The sequence below is a fragment of the Alligator mississippiensis genome, chromosome 3 (assembly GCF_030867095.1).
Source record: "Alligator mississippiensis isolate rAllMis1 chromosome 3, rAllMis1, whole genome shotgun sequence".
In the NCBI taxonomy this organism is placed as follows: domain Eukaryota; kingdom Metazoa; phylum Chordata; order Crocodylia; family Alligatoridae; genus Alligator; species Alligator mississippiensis.
The window spans coordinates 238936627-238957598 of NC_081826.1; the positions used below are offsets into that span (position 1 = coordinate 238936627).

Sequence of the window (20972 nt, forward strand, 5' to 3'; positions counted from 1 at the left end):
ATACTCATTTAATAGATGGACAGTAAAAGACTTAGTCCCGGTTTAAAAATCAATTTAAAGGGCTTTTTGGGGGGTTACTTTAGACTTAAAAAAAAAGGAAATTGATGGAGTATGTTAGGCATTGTTGCTTTTATTATTATTTTATGAACAATCTAAATCTTGTAAAAGAAAACAGCATAGATAAAGAAAGGAAATGGGGTACAAGACAAAACAATGGCTTGATGTTAATCTGGATTAATGGAGGGAGGGTATAGCTAATACACTTCAGTTTATGTCTACATTTTCAATCTGAAGATACTTGGCATATCTGTCTAAACAAAAAAAATAGTTTGAATAGGGAGATTAAAATATTCATGGTCAGTCTTCACTTAACTGTACAGTTTAGAAGTAAGCACTAATTTCTGTACTTGTTAAGTTTAATACTTACTGCTTACTAATGTTGACATTAAAATCCTAAATGTGCAGGCCTGCACAAATGAGTAATCAGTGCAACAAGTACTCTCCACCCACTGTCCTCCTTGGCCATATATAGGCAAGGCAGGGACACACTTTGTTCATACATAGTCTCATAACCTGTCACCTCTTGTGACATGTGCCGTGAAAATACCTGGAGTACTGTTGCCCTTTAGAAGCCAGTGGGGATGGGTGCTGATTTGGTGCTATGTTTAATCTGTTTTAAATCTCAGTTTTAATTTTGAGTTCTGTAAGGTAACCCTTTTATCAATAGTAATTAAAATGTACCCTTGTTGAGAAAATATTACACTGTATAGTCCTGCACTTGCTCGTAAAATTGTGAGCTTACATGTAGTTAGCGTGTGTGCATGTAAAACAAACAAACAAACAAACAAACCCTTATCCTGTACTGAAAATGCTGCTTTAATCCTGTTTCAACTGCATCAACCATACTCCATGTGGCTTTGGTGGGGTTTTGGTATCTCTTTTTTTGTTTGTTTGTTTTTTAATTGGTTTTAACACAGTGCAGTGACACAGTCTTTTACAGGCACAGTACAAACGTTCAAGTCTTAGTAATGGTATCACAAAGAACAAAATTACAGATATAACAGGACAAAAGAACATATTTTAAGACAAAACATTAAACATTTGATCCACTAATGCACTTTTACACTAAGATTTGTTCTTTTAGCACCAATTCTGTCCAAGAAAGAATTTGAAAAATAGCTAAAACTGCTTAAAGTATCATCTTGTGTTCATATGCATGTCAAAATGAAGCCTTCTTCAACATCTAGATAAGGGTAAACAGGCAAATGGCCAGTTTCTAAACTTTTGGAGGGGCAAGAATTTGGTGCGATATAGCTGGATCTAAAATGAGATTTGAAAAGAAGTTACCTAATTACCACTTTGGCATAGTAGGCCTCAGTGAATGTGAGCTTTTGCCAGCTGCTTGCTTGCTTGTTTGTGCAAACATGATGTATTGCATTTCGAGAAAGATTCAAATAAACTTCCTCCTATCTTAAAGCGGAGCATGCATAAGTTTGAGGCATTTGCTAGTTTGGAATTATAAACACAGTGTGTTTTTTGTTTTGTTTTTCTGGGAATTTGTGGCTCTGTCTTTGCATACACAAAGCTTTAACACAGGATAACATCCCGTGTTAGTTGCACTAACATATGAACATCCCGTGTTGGTTGCACTAGTGCTAAATTTTTTGTTTAAAAGTCTAGCTGGCAGTGTCCTTGGCTACAGTTGTTATGCCTGTCCTCAGTAAACTGGCTCTGGGGTTTTTTGGGGTACATCTCAAAAAAACAGATAAAAACAAAGCAATAACAAAAATACAGCTAATCTGAAATCTATGCTGTTTCTCTACCATTAAAGGGAAAATTCAGTATGAGGTCTAAACTTTCTACCTGGACCTGTCTAATGGAATGCTACAACTTCGTGTAGGCAGTGTGCATGTACCGAATCCCACAACCCAGTCACTTGGAAAACAAGATGAACCATCTACTTTTGCTGTCATTTCTCTAGATAAATAAAGTTGCATTTGCTGGCAATACAGTTTTAGTTAATAATATTCCTAGAGCTATATTCACTTTCCTCTGTTGATTGGTGCTCTAATATTCTTGATGATTAATGATTACTCATTAATGATTTGGATGATGGGTTTCAGTGTATATGCTTAGTAAATTTGTAGATTATACCAAGTTGGGTGGAGTTGCAAACACTCTGGAGGGCAAGGCTAGGATCCAGAATAGCTTAAATAAACTGGAAAACCAGTCCACAATGAATTCGATGAGATTCAGCAAAGACGGGTGCATGGTCCTGCACTTGGCACAGAATAGAAGCCTAGGGAACGCCTGGCTGGGCTGCAGTACTGCAGAGAAGGACCTAGGGGTTACAGTAGACTTCAATATGAGCCAATAGTATGATCTTGCTACAAAAATAAATAAGTGAATAAAATAAAGCCAACACCATACCTGTCTGTATTAACAGGAGCATCACTTGCAAATCAAGGTAAATAATTCTTCCACTCTGTTCAGCAGCAGCGAGGCCTCACCTGAAGTACTGTGTCCATGTCTGGGCCCCACACTTAAAGAATAATGTGAACAGATTAGAAGGAGCCCAGTGCAGAGCAACAAAAATGATTAGGGACTGGAGAAGCAAGATTTATGAGGAAAGGATAGAAGAACTAGGATTAATTTATTCAGGAGAAGAGAAGACTGAGGGGGGGATTTGAGAAATCTTCAAATACCTAAAGGGCAATTAGAGAGAGGATAGAAGTGGGTTTTTTTCTGTGACTGAGGAGCAGGACTAAGAGCCATGGCCATAGGCTGCAGGAGGGGAAATTTAGGTTGGAGATTAGGAGGAACTTTCTGTCATGAGGGTGGTCAAGCATTGGAACAGGCTACCAAGAGAAATTTTTGAATTTCCATCCCTGAAAATTTTCAAGAGCAGGTTGGACACGCAATTGTCTGGGATGGCTAAGTCAGGTTGATTCTGCCTTGAGCAGGGGCCTGGACTAGGTAACCTTGAGAGGGTCCCTTCCACCCCTCCTTTCCTGTGGTTCTAGGTCAGAAGAGTATTTCCTCCTGTTTCAGTAGACACATATACAAAATGCTTTTGAATACCTAAAATTAAATTCTAAAGTTGTTTGTGAGCACACAAATATGTGTAGGTCTGACGTCAAGATGCATTGACTTGTAATTCCTCTGGAACATCAGGCCATTCTCAAAATACATAAATGTGTGCAGCCAGGATTATAAGAAATCATGTGAGCCAAAAATTTTAAATCGTATCCTATATAGGAAAGGTATATTGCGTGTCACAGAAATATGCATGGTAGTACCTGAAGGAAATACATTTTGTCAAGATGTCTATGAATATTTAAAATTTCTGCATCCAAGATGATCAACCTTCAGTGTTGAAAATTGGTGTTTAAGTGGAAGGCCTGGCTGACCTCAAAATCAAAAGCTAATAAGTAAAAAGGAATACACTTTCTGATATTATACTTCCAACCTATCCTATTCTTTCAGGCTGTCTTTTCTGCCCTAGTATTGTAGCTTACCAAAAGCTTTAATACTTGTATTTTTTAAACGTATATAGGTAGCCAACTTGAATCCCAAGGACAACTCTTACACTCTGAAGGATTATGTATTTAAAGAGATTCAAAAAGACTGGCCTGGATACAATGAAATAGATAAACAGTCATTGGAATTAATACTTTCTAGGTAAGTGCAGTCTGTTTTTCCTTTAAACGTAGCAGTAAAAAGATACTTTGTATGGGAAGTAACAGGCACTTTTTATTTCTTCCCAAATAATGAAAGATCTGTTAGTCTTTTCTTGATTTGCCTTGTAACCTGGAATGTGGGTAATCTTTACAGAAAACTAAATTCATCTCAGAATGCCACCAGCACCAGTCATTTGGAATCTCCTCTAAGTTCTGTTAAAGATGCTACATCAGCTTCTCCTTCCCAGGTATTTAATTTGTAACTTTCTACCTTATATATATATGGTGCAATAAGATTAGATACTTAACAATTTGTTATTGGTGTGAAAGCTTTCATAATGTAATACGAGTCACCAATACCATTTTAATGTATGGAAAAGATGAAGCAACTATTTTTATATACTTGTGTGGTGACAAACTATGATGTTACACAAATAGTTGCACCATGAAAGCCTGTGGGACTGATTGATACACAGTGCTTTTTAAATTTATAGTCAAGTAGCTGAAGAGCTCCTAAAGTTGGTATTTGTATTCTTCATAAAATGTAGCCCTGTGTTTAGTGATCCAATCAGGGTGGTGGTAAACAAAACTCTAGAGAGACCACTTACCAAAGATTTTGCAAAGGTACCCATGTTTTCCAGCTGTACCCATCACTAGTGTCTGCATGCTTTAAAAGTCAAGCTAGAAAGTAATAGCATATTGGCAAACATTTGTGGTTTTAAGCTTAAAGTTAACTACTTAGGTATCCATTATTGTTATACAATTACCACATACTTTCTGGTTGATAAATCCTTAGATAAGTCTTTTGACAGTCTGAAATAATTTTATCTTGGTATGTCTTCATATTTCAAATCAGGGTAGTATAGTCCACCCTGTTTTGAGCTGTGGGGGTTAACTTTCTCTGTATTGTATGACTGTTTTTATATCTGGTATTTATGGAATGCAGGCAGTCTTACACTGCTTTTGTTTTAGCCATTACCTTATGTGCAGTATACAGAAAGGCCTGGTTTACTGTAGTTTAGGACATCAGTGTTCTGTTACTTGAAAACTATAAACCTGTTTTTGCTATATGTATTGCTGCATATTGGCTATGTTCATCATCCAGTGGCTAAAGGATGGAACTGAACTGGGGCACTTCAAGTTTTAGACTTGGCCTAGCTACAAACTTGTAAGACCTTTTGAGAAATCTTTGATCTCCCTTTTGTGTCTCATTTTCCCTTCAATGATATCAGAATAAAAACCCTTTTTTTTTTTTTTTATTCAAAACAATAGTACTTGAAGATTTTCAGATATAAGCCACTACTAAGAGCATCACTATGATATTTGAAATCAGTAAACCTCTATTTCAGCAAAAGCAAACATTAAAAGTTAGCGGTGGGAACTTGTATTTGCTGCTTTGGAACAGCTGAAACAAGTGCTGAATACCTTGTTCTAGGACCGTTAACACATTTATGATAGGAGAAATCAGTGCATGACTGTTTCTTGTCAACCTTAGTTACTGCTTCCCAGAAGAACAGTGAATGATATAAACTGCCTGGTTCCCTCTTTCTCTCACTTCACTATACACAGAATCTGGAAGTAGTTCAGCTGTGTAGTACAGAGCTGTGCCTGGTACTTCTGGTCAGAGGCACTGCCTTGTACTGGAACATAAGCAGTATATGCTTGTTAAGCAAGCTGGAATTAATTGGATAATGTTTCAGAGAGACTCCAATATCATCTGGAAATTACTTAAAACCCAAGCTAGCTATAGCAGAAACCAGATATTTCCTGTCCGCTCCTGTCTCCCTAATGCTTTAAACCAGTGATTCTGGTGCCACCAGTTCATGTGAAGGGTGCTGAGAGGAGATAAGCAGATAAGCATAGGCTAAGGCTTGTCCCTACCTGGATGATTCCCCATCCCCATTGCCCAGCCCCTCTGCAAGAAGATAAGCACTGTAACATATAAATCAGTTTTTGAATGTGGGTGCCACCCAGTTCACAAAAGTTATGGAGGGTGCCTCAAGTCCAAAAAGGTTGAGAATCACTGCTTTAGACATTCTTAAAAACATTGTGTCCCAGATGGCTTGGAACTACTTGAATAAAAGACAGTCTGTATTGGAGAAGATGTATTTATTTAACGTGTACTTTCTGCATTAGGTTTCTACGAAGTACTGACTAAACTGTTTTGTTACAGCCTGATTCTGTGGGAACTACTGGGCATCTATACATGTGCTCTAGAGTAGGGGGAGAAGGGCGGGTGCTTTAATTAGAGTGGCTCTGGGAGCCGTTCTAATTAAAGTGCCCGCAGTGTCATGTGCATTCAGCATCCCATGCTTCAAAATGGTGGCCAGGTTGCTTTAACTAAAGCTCATTCAACAAGCTTTAAAGTGCCCCCGCCACCATTTTGAAATGTGGGGTGCTGAATACACGTGACGCGGAGGCTAATTAGCATGCTCCAGCAGACTTGCAGCAGACTCAATTAATTGAGCAGAGCTCTGTCACATGTATAGGTGCCCATTATGTTATTCCAAGGTCTTGGCCATAGATTTGAAGGGGATCTCAGGATAAAATAAATGAAAAACTATCTAGCACTTTTTTGAGCTTGACACAAAGCACATGCTAAGCTGTCAGTCAGGATCTTTCTTATCTAAAAAAGACCAGCAACGTAAGTCATGTTGTTTTAATAATCAACCAATTTGAGATTGCAGGTACTGTACTGTAGAGGTGGACTAAACTGAAACTAACACACTTTCTTTTATTGCAGAAACGGCTTTTGGATTCCGATTTTATTGATCCTTTAATGCCTAAAAAACCAAGGATATCTCACCTTACCAACAGAGTTCAACCCACCTTAAATGGTCACTTGACTGCTTCCAATGAGAAACCTGCTGCAGCTCCACCACCACCACCTCCCCCTGCAGCTGCTGCCACCCCAGCCCCTCCGCCACTTCCTTCAACTCACCTTCATGTTTCAAATCCTCCTCAGACTGTAAACTCTAACTCCAATTCCCCTAGCACTCCTGAAGGCCGGGGCACTCAAGACCTGCCTGTTGACAGTTTTAGTCAGAATGGCAGCAGCATCTATGAGGACCAGCAAGAAAAATATACCTCTAGGACTCCTTTGGAAATGCCAGCATCCACTGCAGTTCAGTTGGAGTGCCCAAAGTCCACGGATGAGAAACATTCATTGTCACACAAAAAATCCAAAAAGAAGTCAAAAAAGCATAAGGAGAAGGACCAAATCAAAAAACATGACACTGTGTGTGTGGAAGAAAAGGAGAAAGACCTTAAGAAAGAGGAAATTGCCAAGCTGAAAAACTCTTCCGCTTTGGATTCAAGTGAAGGTATTAAATCACTGCTTTTTAAATTACTGGATGATCCACTGCCTCTTCTACTACTGTAAAATAGGGATAGTGTTTCCTGACTGTCTTTACATAGCACCTTTCGCCTGAATCAAAATGCAGATTAGTGCTTCTGTTTTTCTTTTACATTCTTAGGGAAGAATGACATGCATTCAAATAGTATACCTAATATCTTGCTGTATTGGAATTCCAAACTATGAATGTTCTATAGGCTTATTTTGGTAAGATTTCAGCCTTTTTTTATTACAGAAGCAATTTGGATTTAAGAGTTCTAAACAAGTCATTGAGTAGTGGTTGTCTGGAAGAGATCATTGACTAGTGCAAACAAGAACGAATAATGGAATTTTTTTCTAGGCTTTTTGTGTTTTGAACTAAGGAGTTTTCATGTATTGTCTTAAATATTGACTGTATTCAAATCAGAACTTGGGTACCAGAACTATTTTATTGCAAGCTTTAGAGGATTACTGTGATTTCTTTTATGAAAATATTCCTCGAGAGAGAGAATTTATTCAACATGGTTCTTGACTTTTTATAGGTTTACCTATAGCTTTAGTCATTAATAGTGACTGAAAGATTTGCCCCGTGAAAACTGTTAAATTTTACAAATTAGCAAGTAAAAGTATGCACACTAAAAAAGCAAGGGATCATGTTGCATAACATGCCAACTGCAGTTTCATTTAAGTCCTGCAAAGTACAGGAGAAGGTAGAATTTCTAACTAACATCAGTAATTCTACAGTGATTTTCACAGTGGTATGGGCTAGGCAATCTCATCTCAGTCAGAAATCAGATTCAGCCCTCGACTACCCTAAAGCAGTTGTTTCAGAAAACAGAGAATTGTATAGATTGCGTAAGATTTTGAAGGCACCTGTGCTTCTGTAGAATGCTGACTACATTACAATTGTGTCTTTCCAGTTCATTTAAATCCTTCAGATCGGTGTCCTTGTGGAATGGAGTTTATCTCTGAAAATCTTTTGTGCTCAATTCATGTTTGTGATGGCATCAAGGATGCTCTTCGTCTAGCAGGCAGCCAGTTGTGGAATTCTACAGGCCTGGAAAAATTCAATATTGTCCCCTAGACTGATACTTATTTTGGTGTAGCACCCAAAATAGCTGGGTAGTATTGAAACATAGTGACATGGTGTTCAGTGTTTTCATTTAAAATAATCTTTTTAAAACTTGAATTTTACTCTCAGCACTGGAAAAGGTTTGTTTGGATAACATCTTTCATGTCCCTTACTAAACTGAGTAAAACTATTCAATTGCTCATATATTTTCTGTAGAAAGTGGTACAAAAAGGCCACTTAATTTTATACCAGATGACTTTATTTTGTAATCCCTTTAATTCAGGTACTGTATGAACCATTATGCGATCACTTTTCTTATCTGAATATAATATTTTTTGGAAATGATATTTTGAAATGATTAGAGCCTTGGCAGGAACATTTGTTTTTAATCAGTACATAAGGAAGTAATAACAATAATAGGATGGTTATGTAGGATGGTATTTGAAACTTACTGACAAAGCCCCAAGTGAAATATTAGTTTTACTAGCAGGCTTTTTGAACCTTCTTCTCCCTTTTCATCTGTGTGAGTATATATACTTTGAGGAAGAATTTATAGAAATGCTTATATTTACAGGATTTTCCTAAAATTAAATTCCTAGAATAAATATTCCTCATCTATATCTCTTGCAAACAGATGGGCTAGAAACTGTATGTACCTTACTTTCGTAACTTCATCCTGGAGGGCAGCTTATTTACTTGCTTTTTGCGCTTGTAAAATCCAGTGTTGCCGTGTTAATTGTAAAGGAGCATTCTCCTGAGGATTATTGAAGACTGAATATCAAATAGACTAGCATAAAATGATAGAGATTCCCAAACAAGAGAAAAGTGGTGAAATTAAATCAAGTTTTGCATACCCATAATTGTGGGAAAAGCCTTCAGCAAGAAGAGCACTTTAGCTTTCCACCCCATTGTTATGTATTATGGTCCCATGAAAGCTGGATGTCGATATAAAACTATCTCCTATTGTGTAGCTACATCTGCCACTGCATATCTTGAATTGCTGTGCAGATGCCACAACTTGTCTTGAAATAAAAGAAGGTTGACCTTGGGTTAAGATTGAATTACTTCATTGTACAGCTTCTGCAGCCGCTAGCTCAATTTTTAAACTTCTGGTATCAGTTGTTGTAGAATTGGTCATATGGCCCCTATTGTAAATGTTAAATTGTGCATCTTATTCATGATTACCAATTGAGACAATAGAATGGGAATTTGGAGTAGGAGCATTCCAGACTCTTCAGATCTGTATCTTTGGGTGTAGTGGCATTCTGTGATAAAGATGTCAAACTTTTATTTACCATAGGAGTTAAAGAGACCTGCACTGCCTCCACAGATCCTTCATCAAAAAGTGAACTACCAGACTACTCTATGTAAGTAAAACTGTATCAAAAGTTATCATAATTCATACTGTGCACAGAGGCTATTCAGAAAGCTCCTGTAAAAGTTCTTGCAGAACTACAAAATGTAACTTTTAAAAAGACCCCATCACCGCTGCTCATTCTAAAATTAGACCAGATACTTTGTGAACACATGTATATTGAACCTCTCTAAGCTTGTCCCTTCAGTTCTAGTGATCAAGCTGCCTTTACGTATCTGAAAAATTTTCTTTCAGAAGCACTCAGACAGAAACTTGTTTTGCTTCAGTCCTCTCTGCCTGCTCACAAGAACAAAATAGACAAAGGAGGTAGACATAGAACTTTTTTAGTAGCTAGGCAATCTAATGGGCAAGCTGAATACAGAAATATTGAAATCACTCAGAGCACTATTTTCTTCTATTTGGTATCATTTTTATAGACCAGCTGATACCTTAGTCACAGTAGATAAAATTTACTCTATAAAATCATTGAATTTTAAAATCTTTTAATTTAAAAAATGCATTGTTTAAAATTATATATTGGCTTTGATATCAGATGATATAATGTTTAAGACCTACACTTACTAAAATCTATTAAAAATAAATATATCTTGGCTCAATGATTCTTCAAATTTTAAATGATGTACAGAATCAGAGGATAAGCCTTAACTTGGTGTCAGGTAAAGCTTGATTAAGTGTTGTAATTTTAGATACCTAATATAATTCCATTTTCTGTCTTCACAATGGAACGAGTGCTGGTTTTTAATTTTTTTCAAATACAAGTACTTTTGATTTATGTTGAACAGAAACACTTCTGCCTTAATGACTTCCATGTTTTAGTTAGTAAGAAAAGAGAAAATACTTTATTTGTACTCGTTCATTTAAAATTGAAAAAGCAGAGAAGTGGCATGTTCCTCTCCCAATCCATGAAGAAAAGCCAAGTGGGAGAGGATGGGATCTACTAATTCTAAATGTATAGAGGCCAGATTGTCAAAGGTATTTAGGTGCCTGAATTTGAAGGTGGGTGCCAAATGAGTGCAGGTTGGAGGCCTAACTCATTGGATTTCCTATTTATTTCAACTTCTATAAACATTCAGATAGAATTTTATTTTACCAGCTAAATATACCTTGAATGTGCTAGAAACAAAGAGTAAGACCATAAACGTTTGTTTTACAATTAAAAGTGATTTAATAAAATAAATAGTAACTCTGAACTGAATCGAGAAGATTGTTTCTGTTTTAGCCCAGATTTTCAAAAGCATTTAGGAACCTAGCAGTAGAAGTAGGCATCTAATGGGATCTTTCACAAGTGCCTAATTAGATTAGAGGCCTACCTCCTATTGAAGTCAATGAGAACTTAAATGAGTGAAGTTCTTTGTCTGCACTAGCATTTGCCAGATGAATTTCTAAGGAGAGCATTGAGAACACTGAAAAGAAAAAAATGTTTTCATTTAGACTCTTTCCTGTCATTTGCTCCAGTCATTAGCCCCCTCCCTTAATTTAACTCTACTACATATGAAACTATTTACTTCTTAACCCTGCCTAAAATTAAATACTGGCTGACTTTCCTATAAGTGACGTTACCTTCTACTTGTGACCTCTAACCTGCACAAATGGAATGGTCAAAGAAGAATAGCATTATACACGCTTGAGTTCCCTTGGGGTTAGAAGAGCACACTGCTGTTTCACTAGATCTGGGCTTGCCTTGAGAAGTGATCAAAGGGTTTATGCATTTCATGTTTGGGTGCTTTGTGCTATAGGGTAGTTCATATCTCTGACTAGGTCCAAGGAAGGACTTGGTCCTGCATCCACCCTGGCAATACTACTGCCTGATGTTTCTCCTGGTATGAGGCTCAGTCTCTCATTCTTTCCTCCCTTCTTCCCCTCCCCCCTCTCCCCTGAATAAAGAGTTATTTAAGGCACCTTAACAATGCAGCAACATTTGAAGTAAAAATTTAATCAGGTCAGTTTTTATTTGTCCCAATTCTAACATTTCAGAAGTAGTAGTCTTAATTCTGAATAAGATCTCTGCTGTTACCTCCAATATGCCCGTACAGTCTTGTATTCCAGTGAAGACCATAATGCTGTGAAGGACACCATAGGTGACGCGTAGGAGGGGTATGGTGGGGGGCACTTGACCCCCATGAGATTGGCTGCCTCCAGCTTCTGTGGGCAGTCGCTGCTTGCTCTCCCCCTCCCCCCCTTGCTGCCAACGCAGCCAACAGCATCTGCAGGCAGTCCCTGCTTGCCACCCCCCCCCCGCCACCGCTGGCAACGACTGCAAGCGCTCGCTAGCAGCTGCGGGCAGTCCCCACTTGCCACCATGGTGCGCCCCCAGTCTCAGGAGGCACCAGTCGTTCATGAAGGACACTGCAATGTCCATGACAGGTTCTGGTGTAGGGCAGGGCTTAAGACATCAAATAATGGATGATGATCATATGACCACATTAAATATAGTTTTGATACTACTCCAAATATGTAATGAAACTATAAAACATGAAAAATTTTACAGTGGATCAAATATTTGCTCTCTAGGTTAGTTCAGGTTTGAACCTTTCAACCCTTTTGAAACGCTCTCTTCCTCGCTAGTAGTAGTAATAGATAACATACATGCATAAGGATGAACTTGTTACAGTACAGCTTAATAAAGTAGCTTTTGTTAATATGCGCTGCATATACATTAGCACGGATCATGGTAATCTCTTTATCTGTGAGATACATGCCTAACTACAGTTGCATCACTTCTGTCTTTTCAGAATATTCCAGGGCTGCCTGGCACCAAAACACTATTAATTGTGGCTAAACCACAGAAATACTTCTGTTTTATGATCACTTCTTTAAAGAAACTTCTGATCTTATGCAAGGAGACTAAAACCAATGCCCTGACTTTTTTTTTTTAAATTGAGTACTGCAACTCAAACAACACTGTCTTCAGCAAGTGGGAACTTGAAAGTCAGTCAAACCCAACGTTTGAGATTCCTTTTGGTGGGAAGGGAAATATTTGTTTGATTTAGTGCATGGATTATAATTTCCAAACATGCCCTAGTTGGAAAAAAACATGTCTTTAAAAATAGGCTTTGCAAAAGTTATATTAATGCTAAGTCACAAATGTCAGCCACCAGAAACTATTAAACTTCGCAAACAGATCACAACCAAACTAGGACTTCTTCAGAAGAATATCTACTCTGCCACAGAATTGCTCACAAAATGGCAGAAAAGAGAGACCTCCAACTCAAAGTAAAGCTTCCAGGAGGGTAAACAGAGCCTTAATCATATCTGTATACAGGGAGATGCAGGAACAATTTTTACTCCACTTATATATGACACTTAAAAATTACAATAAGGGATATATATTTATAGATTCATAGATGTTAGGGTCGGAAGGGACCTCAATAGATCATCGAGTCCGACCCCCTGCATAAGCAGGAAAGAGTGCTGGGTCTAGATGACCCCAGCTAGATACTCGTCTAACCTCCTCTTGAAGACCCCCAGGGTAGGGGAGAGCACCACCTCCCTTGGGAGCCCGTTCCAGACCTTGGCCACTCGAACTGTGAAGAAGTTCTTCCTAATGTCCAGTCTAAATCTGCTCTCTGCTAGTTTGTGGCCATTGTTTCTTGTAACCCCCGGGGGCGCCTTGGTGAATAAATACTCACCAATTCCCTTCTGTGCCCCTGTGATGAACTTATAGGCAGCCACAAGGTCTCCTCTGTGTAGAGTCATGAAAATTAGTGAGCTAAAGAAGTTTTAGTTCTATGGCTTTTCATAGCAGATGAGTGTTTTCAGTATGCTGAAAGCTAGAGTTATTTGCTTAACTTCTGTCTTGTTGCAATGGCACATTAGACTTTTTTTCTATTTAAAAACTTGCTGCAGATATGAAACAACTGGCTTGTAGCAGTGCCAGTCTGTTGGTTACATATGTATTTTTAGAATATTTAATACCAATATTTACCAGAAAAATTCCTCCGAACTGTTCTAAAAATCCTAGAGGCACATAGCTATTGCAAATGCTATTTTTCACTGTTTTATTTGATGGTTTTACATTTTTCTTCAAAATGGAAAAATTAAATCCTCATTCTGTGGAATATTTAAATGTATTGGCCACTCCCATTTGGGTTCCTAACATAAAATGCTCTTGTATGAAAATGGTGGGGGAGGGGCAGCATAAAATTAAATAAATAAATTAAAGAGTCTGCATAGATTTTTTTTGGGTAAGCTTTTAAAAAAAAAAACAAAAAACAACAGGTTTAGACTACGATAATTTTAAAATCATGCAACTATATGTAGCTTTGCTGAGAACAAAGTATTGACATAGCTCTAAGCCCTGGCAAGAATAGATGGAGGAGTCAGAGTTCCATTCCTTTATCTTAAGAGGATCCAGAGATGAATACTGAATAGATCAAAGCTGATCTAAATGCAATCCTGTTACATTCTTCTCAGCATATGACACTGGGATTGCAGTGCCTGTGGTGACTTGGACACTACAGCCATTTTGACTTCCCAGTATGTAGACAGTATTGAGTTTCGAATGAGATCTCTTTGGCTGAGGCAAAAGTCAGACATGGCAGCCAAATTCTGGTGTATTGGGAAAACTGGAAAGATGATATCCGTCCTTCAGTGCTTTCTCTAATTGTTATTGTACACATTTGCAAGTTCACTTTGTATCCTCAGCTGACTGTGGCCACCTGACCTGGCCAGTGTGAATTTCTTGTTTGTGCTTGACACAGTTCTGCTTCTCCTTCCAGCTGAAGACCTCATCGCACCTTGTTTTACAGCACTTGTCTTGTACTCCAGGCATTCAAATGAACTGAACACAACCAATTGTAATCTTATCCTATTAACTGTACTTTAATAGTAAAGATTGATACAAATCTGTCAAATCAAAAAAGGATCCCAGCCCATCAATTCAAACTCTCCAAAAAGCCACCAAAACAGTGGGCTTAGCAACGTGCCCAGAAGGCTGATATCTTCAGACTGACAGACCAAAAGAAATGGATCTAATAATTAATGGGCTTTCACAGGCAAAGATTTGCCAGCAGCTCTTCTCTTTTAACCTGACACTTTGGACCTGTCAAATTTGAATGCATAGTAAAGTTTTCTACATGCTTTTGCAGTTCGTCATATATGAAGAACAAAGTATTATATATAACTTGCTGCAGAGATATTGTTTCTTAATTCTACAATAAATTCAGACTCCATATATCTTTTACCAAATTTAACCAACTAGCTGTTAAACTTGTTTGATATAATCCCAGGAGAAAAGTATTTGTAAACAACTCTTTTACATTGTTTACTGATCTTACTTCTAAGAATGTTCCAGCTATTTGTAATGCATAATAACAATTTTTATACCAAAAGTACTTCATAGAAATTAAAATTATTTATTTTTTTCCATTAGAAAATATATAGCTATTGTCTCATATGAGCAACGCCAGAGTTACAAAGATGACTTCAATGCAGAGTATGATGAATACAGAAGCTTACATGCCAGGATGGAGAATGTAACCAGAAGATTTATGAAACTTGATGCACAACGTAAGCTCCTTTCTCCGGGATCCAAGGAATATCAGGTAAAAAGAAATTAAAAAAAGCTGTATCTTTAATTTAACCAATTATTTTTACCTTCTGCTTTGTGTGTTAGATTATTATAATCTTCTTCTTCCCCCTCCTCCTTTCTTCTGTCCTTCCCTGCAAAAATCCCAAACATTTACTCCAAATTCTTTTAAAACTAATTAAGTCTTTAGAGAAATTACTATAACTTAATGGAGGAAAAGAAGCTGCTTCATTTGACAGAACTTTTGTGCTGTCTTAAGTACATATATGGCCCTTTTTACTGTAGGATTGGACCACCTTATGATCCTTAGTGTACATATCCTCACAGCAGAATTCAAGAAATGCTCTAATCTCCATTTCACAGCTGGGGATGTGTGTCACAAAAGGCTAAGTGATTTATCCAAATCCATACAGGAAGTCTGAGTCAGAGCAAGGATTTGAGCTCTGGTCTTCCAAGCCCCCAGCTGATTTCCTAACTAAATAAATTCCCAGGTGGTATTGGAAAGACAAATTGAACTGGTCATTGCCATCTTGATTTGACACGTCATGAAAACTAGCAGCAATGAGCAAACCAGCAGGAAAGTGCTAGAGAAAGAGAAATTAACAGTACAAGAGAAATGAAAAATTACTGAGTTCAAATTTGGGGTCTCAAGCATGATAAAGGAAACAACTTTGCACAGGGAAAGCAACTGGCACGGATATAAAGATGAATAAGAGAAACTGCTGCAATTCTCATGGGTATTGTTACAGGTTAACTTTTCCAGACAAACTCAACTCCAGATTTGTAGCACATTCTTTCCAAAGAGGTGCTAATAATTAACTTGTACTGACCTGTAGCATTCTCTGTGCAGGCTAATCGTGTAGTATGTGGCCTTGTAGGTTTTATACACAATCAGTGAGGTGATCTACTTTCCAGTGTAATAGTCTTAGTAGCTTCTGCTTTTGGGCAGACTGAGCATATATTTTGGGGAAATGAGAAACATTTAATGCAAAATCTCTGGTTTGTTTGGTTTTTTTCTCTCCCTAACCTACACCTAAGATCTTACCCGGTTTTTCAGGTCTCTCTCCTCTATTCTCCTTGCTTTAGTGATGTAACGTGACAGAACCAATAACTCTACTGCCATTGGCTACTGACCCCAGTTTCTTTGACCTTGCTGAAAAGAATGAGCCCCAAAGTTAATATTGCCTCAGGCTGTATTAACTCTCAGTGACTCCCACAGTTTGTTCAGGCTTTGGGAAGATATAAGGAGGTCCTTTTTCCCTTCACTCAAGGTCCTGTCTGCTCCTGAGTTAATCCCCAGCTATGCAGCATCTCATAAGGGTTGTTGAGAAGGTGGTTATCAAAGGGCATCTTCAAACATGGCAACTTTTCTGTGATGCTATCTCAACTGTCTCTGTAGACTTGCAGTTCTCTGTAATGCAAAACATAGATAGCCGAAGTGTGCATGTCTGTATTAAAACAATGTACCCAATTCCACTACTCCTTTGTTAATATTCAGTTGCACTTTGTAGCCGTGCAGTATTCCCCAAGTGATGTTTATTTAATTTTCTTTCTTGCAGGTCCTTCATGAGGAAGTCCTAGAAGAATATCGGAAGATCAAACAGGTGGGTAGCTAAACTTGTTCTGGCAGAAGGCAGGGCAGATGGAACATTAAAGACTAACTTGTTCACAGAGGCATAAACTTGCAGCTGGTGGCCTACTTTGTCAGGTGCTACATGTCTGACAAAGTAGGCTGTTGTTTATGAAAGCTTCTGCATCTCTGAACAAGTTAGTTTCTAAGGTGCCACTTTGCCTTGCCTTCTGCCTGACTGCTGACTAACAAGACTGACTACTTCTCTAAACCTGTTCTGTGGGAGGGGGCAAGAATAGAAATACCAAACACTAGATATTAATCTGTCTAATGGGCCTAAGAGGCTCTTAAGTAATGGGCACTCAGATTTATGTTGGAGAAATATTTTTGCATGCTGACTTTTTTTTTTCCCCTCCCCTTTTTCAGTCTAGTCCCAACTACCATGAAGAAAAGTACAGATGTGAATATCTTCATAACAAGCTGGCTCATATCAAAAGACTAATAGGTGAATTTGACCAACAACAAGCAGAATCTGTGCACTAGAGCGCTGCTTGGACCAGAAGATGTGAATAAAACTAAGCTTATTTATTTAAAATTCCAAATGAGTTGCTCTCAGATTCTAAAGATTAAACTTGTGCATTACAAAAGTTTCAGTATTAGCAGACTTCAGTTACTACTTTTGTTGTTGCTTCTCTGCATATTTGAAGCTGCTTTTTTCTGGTCCCTTCTTTTCTTCAAGACTTATGTTTGTCCATGGAAATCATTTTACCAGTAGATACTGGGGACCCAGTGTCTCTACTTCGAAGTTGTGCACATTTAAAAAAAATAAATAATGTAGCAAGTTAAAATGCTTTTGGATAAATATAAGCCTGTTTTCTGACCTTTCTTGTTAATGCAAACTCTTTGCCTTAAATGATAGAAGGTTTAGAAATTTGCACAAAACAATATAATAAAAGAGAGAGAAAGAAAGAAAACATTGTTTTGGAGGGTTAAAGAGGCATGTATATATGAAAGCTATATACAGTCTGTCTTTATCAACAACAGTAATTTACCCCTGCAACTTAAACCCCCATGCAATGGTTGCCTTAAGGTGTTTGCTTGTGTTATACTTAGTGTAGTTAAATTATTAGCTACACTGCTTCCCAGTTTATTAAAGCAACAGGGAAGCATTCTGTGGCCTACCAGCATCTGAAAGCGTATGCTTGTGTTGTATGTGTGCAAGATTGTGTGGGTGTGAGCATGCATGATGGGGGAAGAAAAAAAAGCTGCTACTCTACGTAGGCCAAACGCTCAGGTTAAAACAACTGACGAGTGTTGCTGTAGGTTTTTTCCTATAAAATTGCTACTTCTCTTGTTGAAGACTAAAGCATTTCCATTTCAACAGTTTGTCAGCTTTAATAATGTTGGGGAAAATTGATACTTTACAAAAATTAAACAGATCTATAGTTTTTGGGCAAAGTTATAAAATTAAACATGTAGGTAACCTATTTATATACTGCTATAAAGTATTTTTTTGAAGAGAGATATGCAAAGAAGTTACTGCCTACATGAAATATATATTTAAAGATTTTTCTCCTGGGTGCCAGGAATATAACAAACAGAGGTATTTAACTATAAAATACTGTGATCATCAAACAGCACAAACTTTCATTTCATGCAGTTTATTGGTTTAATTTGATTTAAGCCATCATTTACTTTATCATGCGGGAACATAAGTTATTTGGTCAAAAGAATAAGCATTTTGAATTAATCTCTTTGTTTGTCTTACTGTATTTGTCTTCTAAAGTGCTGCCAATTGAAAAGGGAAGCATTATGTTTACAAATCTGATTTTGGAATGTTTGCCAAAATTTTGGTAGTATCTTTAATAAACTCTGTCTCCAGCATCAAAAAAATAATTGTTGTGTGTCACTGTAAACCAGAAAATGTTTTATGTAATTGTCAGAATATGTTCTAAAGTTCCTGGGAGTGATGGAATTTAGATTTCAGTGTTTGTTTGACACATTACTTTCAATAGGAAAATTGGGTCGCATGTAAGACAAGTTGCTCTTATTATTACTTTAGAATAGAGTTAGCCTCACTAACACAATAAGTTGACACTTCAGGTGCTTCTTACTTTGATCATTGTAATTATTAAAGTCTGATTTAAGCTTTGATCAATTTATTTGAAATGTATAAAAAGATGCAAAGGAAATGTCATGCCTCCCATTGAAATCACTGGGAGCTGCATATGTGACCAAAACTCATTATGAAAGTAATGTACAAACTTCAGCACAGTGGTTTGTCACTGCACCAACTCTAGATGGTTACATACCAAGTTGAGGAGAAGATAGGGAAATAATAATGGCTGTTCAGTTTAAACAATGAGTATATGATGTCTAAAGTTGGGACCATATTAGGCAGCAGTGTTCTTGCCTCTGAAATGTATGACATGCAAACCCACGCTCATAACATCACCTCAGCATTACTCTGCTGCAGTTCTCACTGCCTAGTCACTATGTATAATACTGTCACTTTATAACTGAGCCCTACTGCAGTTAAAGCATTCACTTTTGTCCCTCTGTACAAAAGGAATGGCTGGTGTTGGCACATCTTCTGGATTACAGATTGTATCTGCAGCAAGAGGTTAATACTTCAGAGGTCCAGCATTGCATATTAGACCCAACACACTACTGTAAAGCCTTAATTTTAAATGTCATTTTTTGCATTGAGCATTTCTCAAGCCTTGCAAAACATACCCAACAGCTTACATATTGCAAAACAGTCCTGTCAATCGACATATCTGCTGTTTCCCTTGAGTCTGCATTCCTGTTGAGCAAATGTAACCGCCTATTCAAGTAGGGCCTCCAACAATATTGCCCTTTCTGCAAAATTTGCCAACTCATTCAAATGAGAAACAGATGAAACTTTGCAAATCCTGGCAGTTTGGCAAGTTACACTACTGTAAAGTTTGAATCTCCTGTTTGTTTTAGAGAAATGGTGAAGGGGTGACAGTGTGCATGTCTGCTTTTAGGGAAACTTGTGTGTCTTTTCACTACAGCTTTATCTTGAAACCTTTGAAACACTTGTGATGGTCTATTTAAATAGTTTCTGTCAAAGAGAAAAATAACTGTCCTAACTAGCAAAAAAGAACTCATACACCAAGGGGATTGTTTTTCAATGTTGCTGGGTTTTGGGATGAGAGAAATTGAGGAAGGAAGAGAAGGATTAGCAAATATTTTAATGTTAGTTGGTCACTCTTAACAGTTGAAAGAGCTTTGTTTGCTGGTTACTTTTAAAAATTTGGTGTTAAATACTTCTAAGTCTCTGGTGGCTTTGCAAGTGTGAAAACTTTCTGTTCCACCTAAAATTACAAGATGTCGTGAAAGGACAGGCGGGTTTATAAACTATTGAAACAAGGTGCAAGCAAAATTGAAGGATTTAAGAAATTCAAATACTGTAACTTTGCTCATTCAATTAATACTACTTTTACTTTTCATAGTGATACCCCAGCCAGTCCTTCCTTCTCTGGCACCATAAATGTTGATTCACGCAAAGACAAATAATACACCTATGCCTATCTCAGAGGCTCCTTACAGCTAATTATTTTCATGCATTCTGACAAACCATTTCATTATGCATATGTGATGGCAAGATACGGCAAACATTTCAGTAACCTTCAACGTTTTGGGGAAGGATATTTAAACTGCCTAAAGGAAAACAATATTGGAGAACAAATCTAAGAGTGTTTTAGTAATGTGAAGGTTTAGAGGGCTGTAATCCCCCTCTGCAGACTTTTTGAAGTATTTTAAAACTTTTTAAATTCTACATGAACTGTATTAAGATTCCATAGACTGAAACACCCTTGGGGCATTTTGAACATTTGAGCCACTGTCGCCCCTCTGTTCTACATCAAGTTCAATAAAATGTTAACTTTGCAATTCTGAGACTTGGTTTTTTGTTTCTTTATAAAGACTTAAATAATTGCACGTTCATCCACTTTTGTTATGAGAACGACTTTCCCACATTTATGTAATAGCCCAGACCAGCAGAAATGCAAGGACCATCTTAAGCTCTTTGGATGCTGTATAGGCAGTACACATGTTCTGTGCTGCTCATTATGACACGTCATGAAACAGCATTGTTGGCCTGCTCTAGCTCTGGAAATGCTTCAAATGCTGCTGGCAGGAGTAGATGGGTGAAGAAATAGGGAAGCTTAAAGCAAGGATATAAAATTCATTCTACAATGGATAATCTCTTCTGTGGACATCAGAGAGCCTTTACTAGCAAAAGGCACATTTCACCATCTTGCCTGACTGCAGAATGTGCCTCTTCAGTTAGCAAAGTTTAAAAATGGTATTTAAGCTAACAGCTATAGCATTTCCTTTTCTCCTTTGTGCACTTTAAGGGCAAAGACCCTCTAAAATCCCCTACAGT

General features: G+C 37.6%; 1 protein-coding gene across 2 annotated transcripts in view; it reads left to right on the forward strand.

Moving 5' to 3' along the window:
- ELL2 (elongation factor for RNA polymerase II 2) overlaps positions 1-20482 on the forward strand; it is a 63194-nt gene extending 42712 nt beyond the window's left edge. The window contains exons 6-12 of one of the 2 annotated variants that reach the window (XM_006275592.4): positions 3557-3681; positions 3835-3928; positions 6424-7003; positions 9387-9453; positions 14833-15004; positions 16548-16592; positions 16985-20482. In XM_006275592.4, coding sequence (XP_006275654.1) covers positions 3557-3681; positions 3835-3928; positions 6424-7003; positions 9387-9453; positions 14833-15004; positions 16548-16592; positions 16985-17101 — 1200 coding nt within the window. In that variant the 3' untranslated portion in view covers positions 17102-20482. Of the gene's footprint in view, positions 1-3556; positions 3682-3834; positions 3929-6423; positions 7004-7934; positions 9454-14832; positions 15005-16547; positions 16593-16984 lie in introns of those variants that run through there. The other variant, XM_059725008.1, reaches the window with a different exon arrangement.
- Positions 20483-20972: the final 490 nt, after the last annotated feature.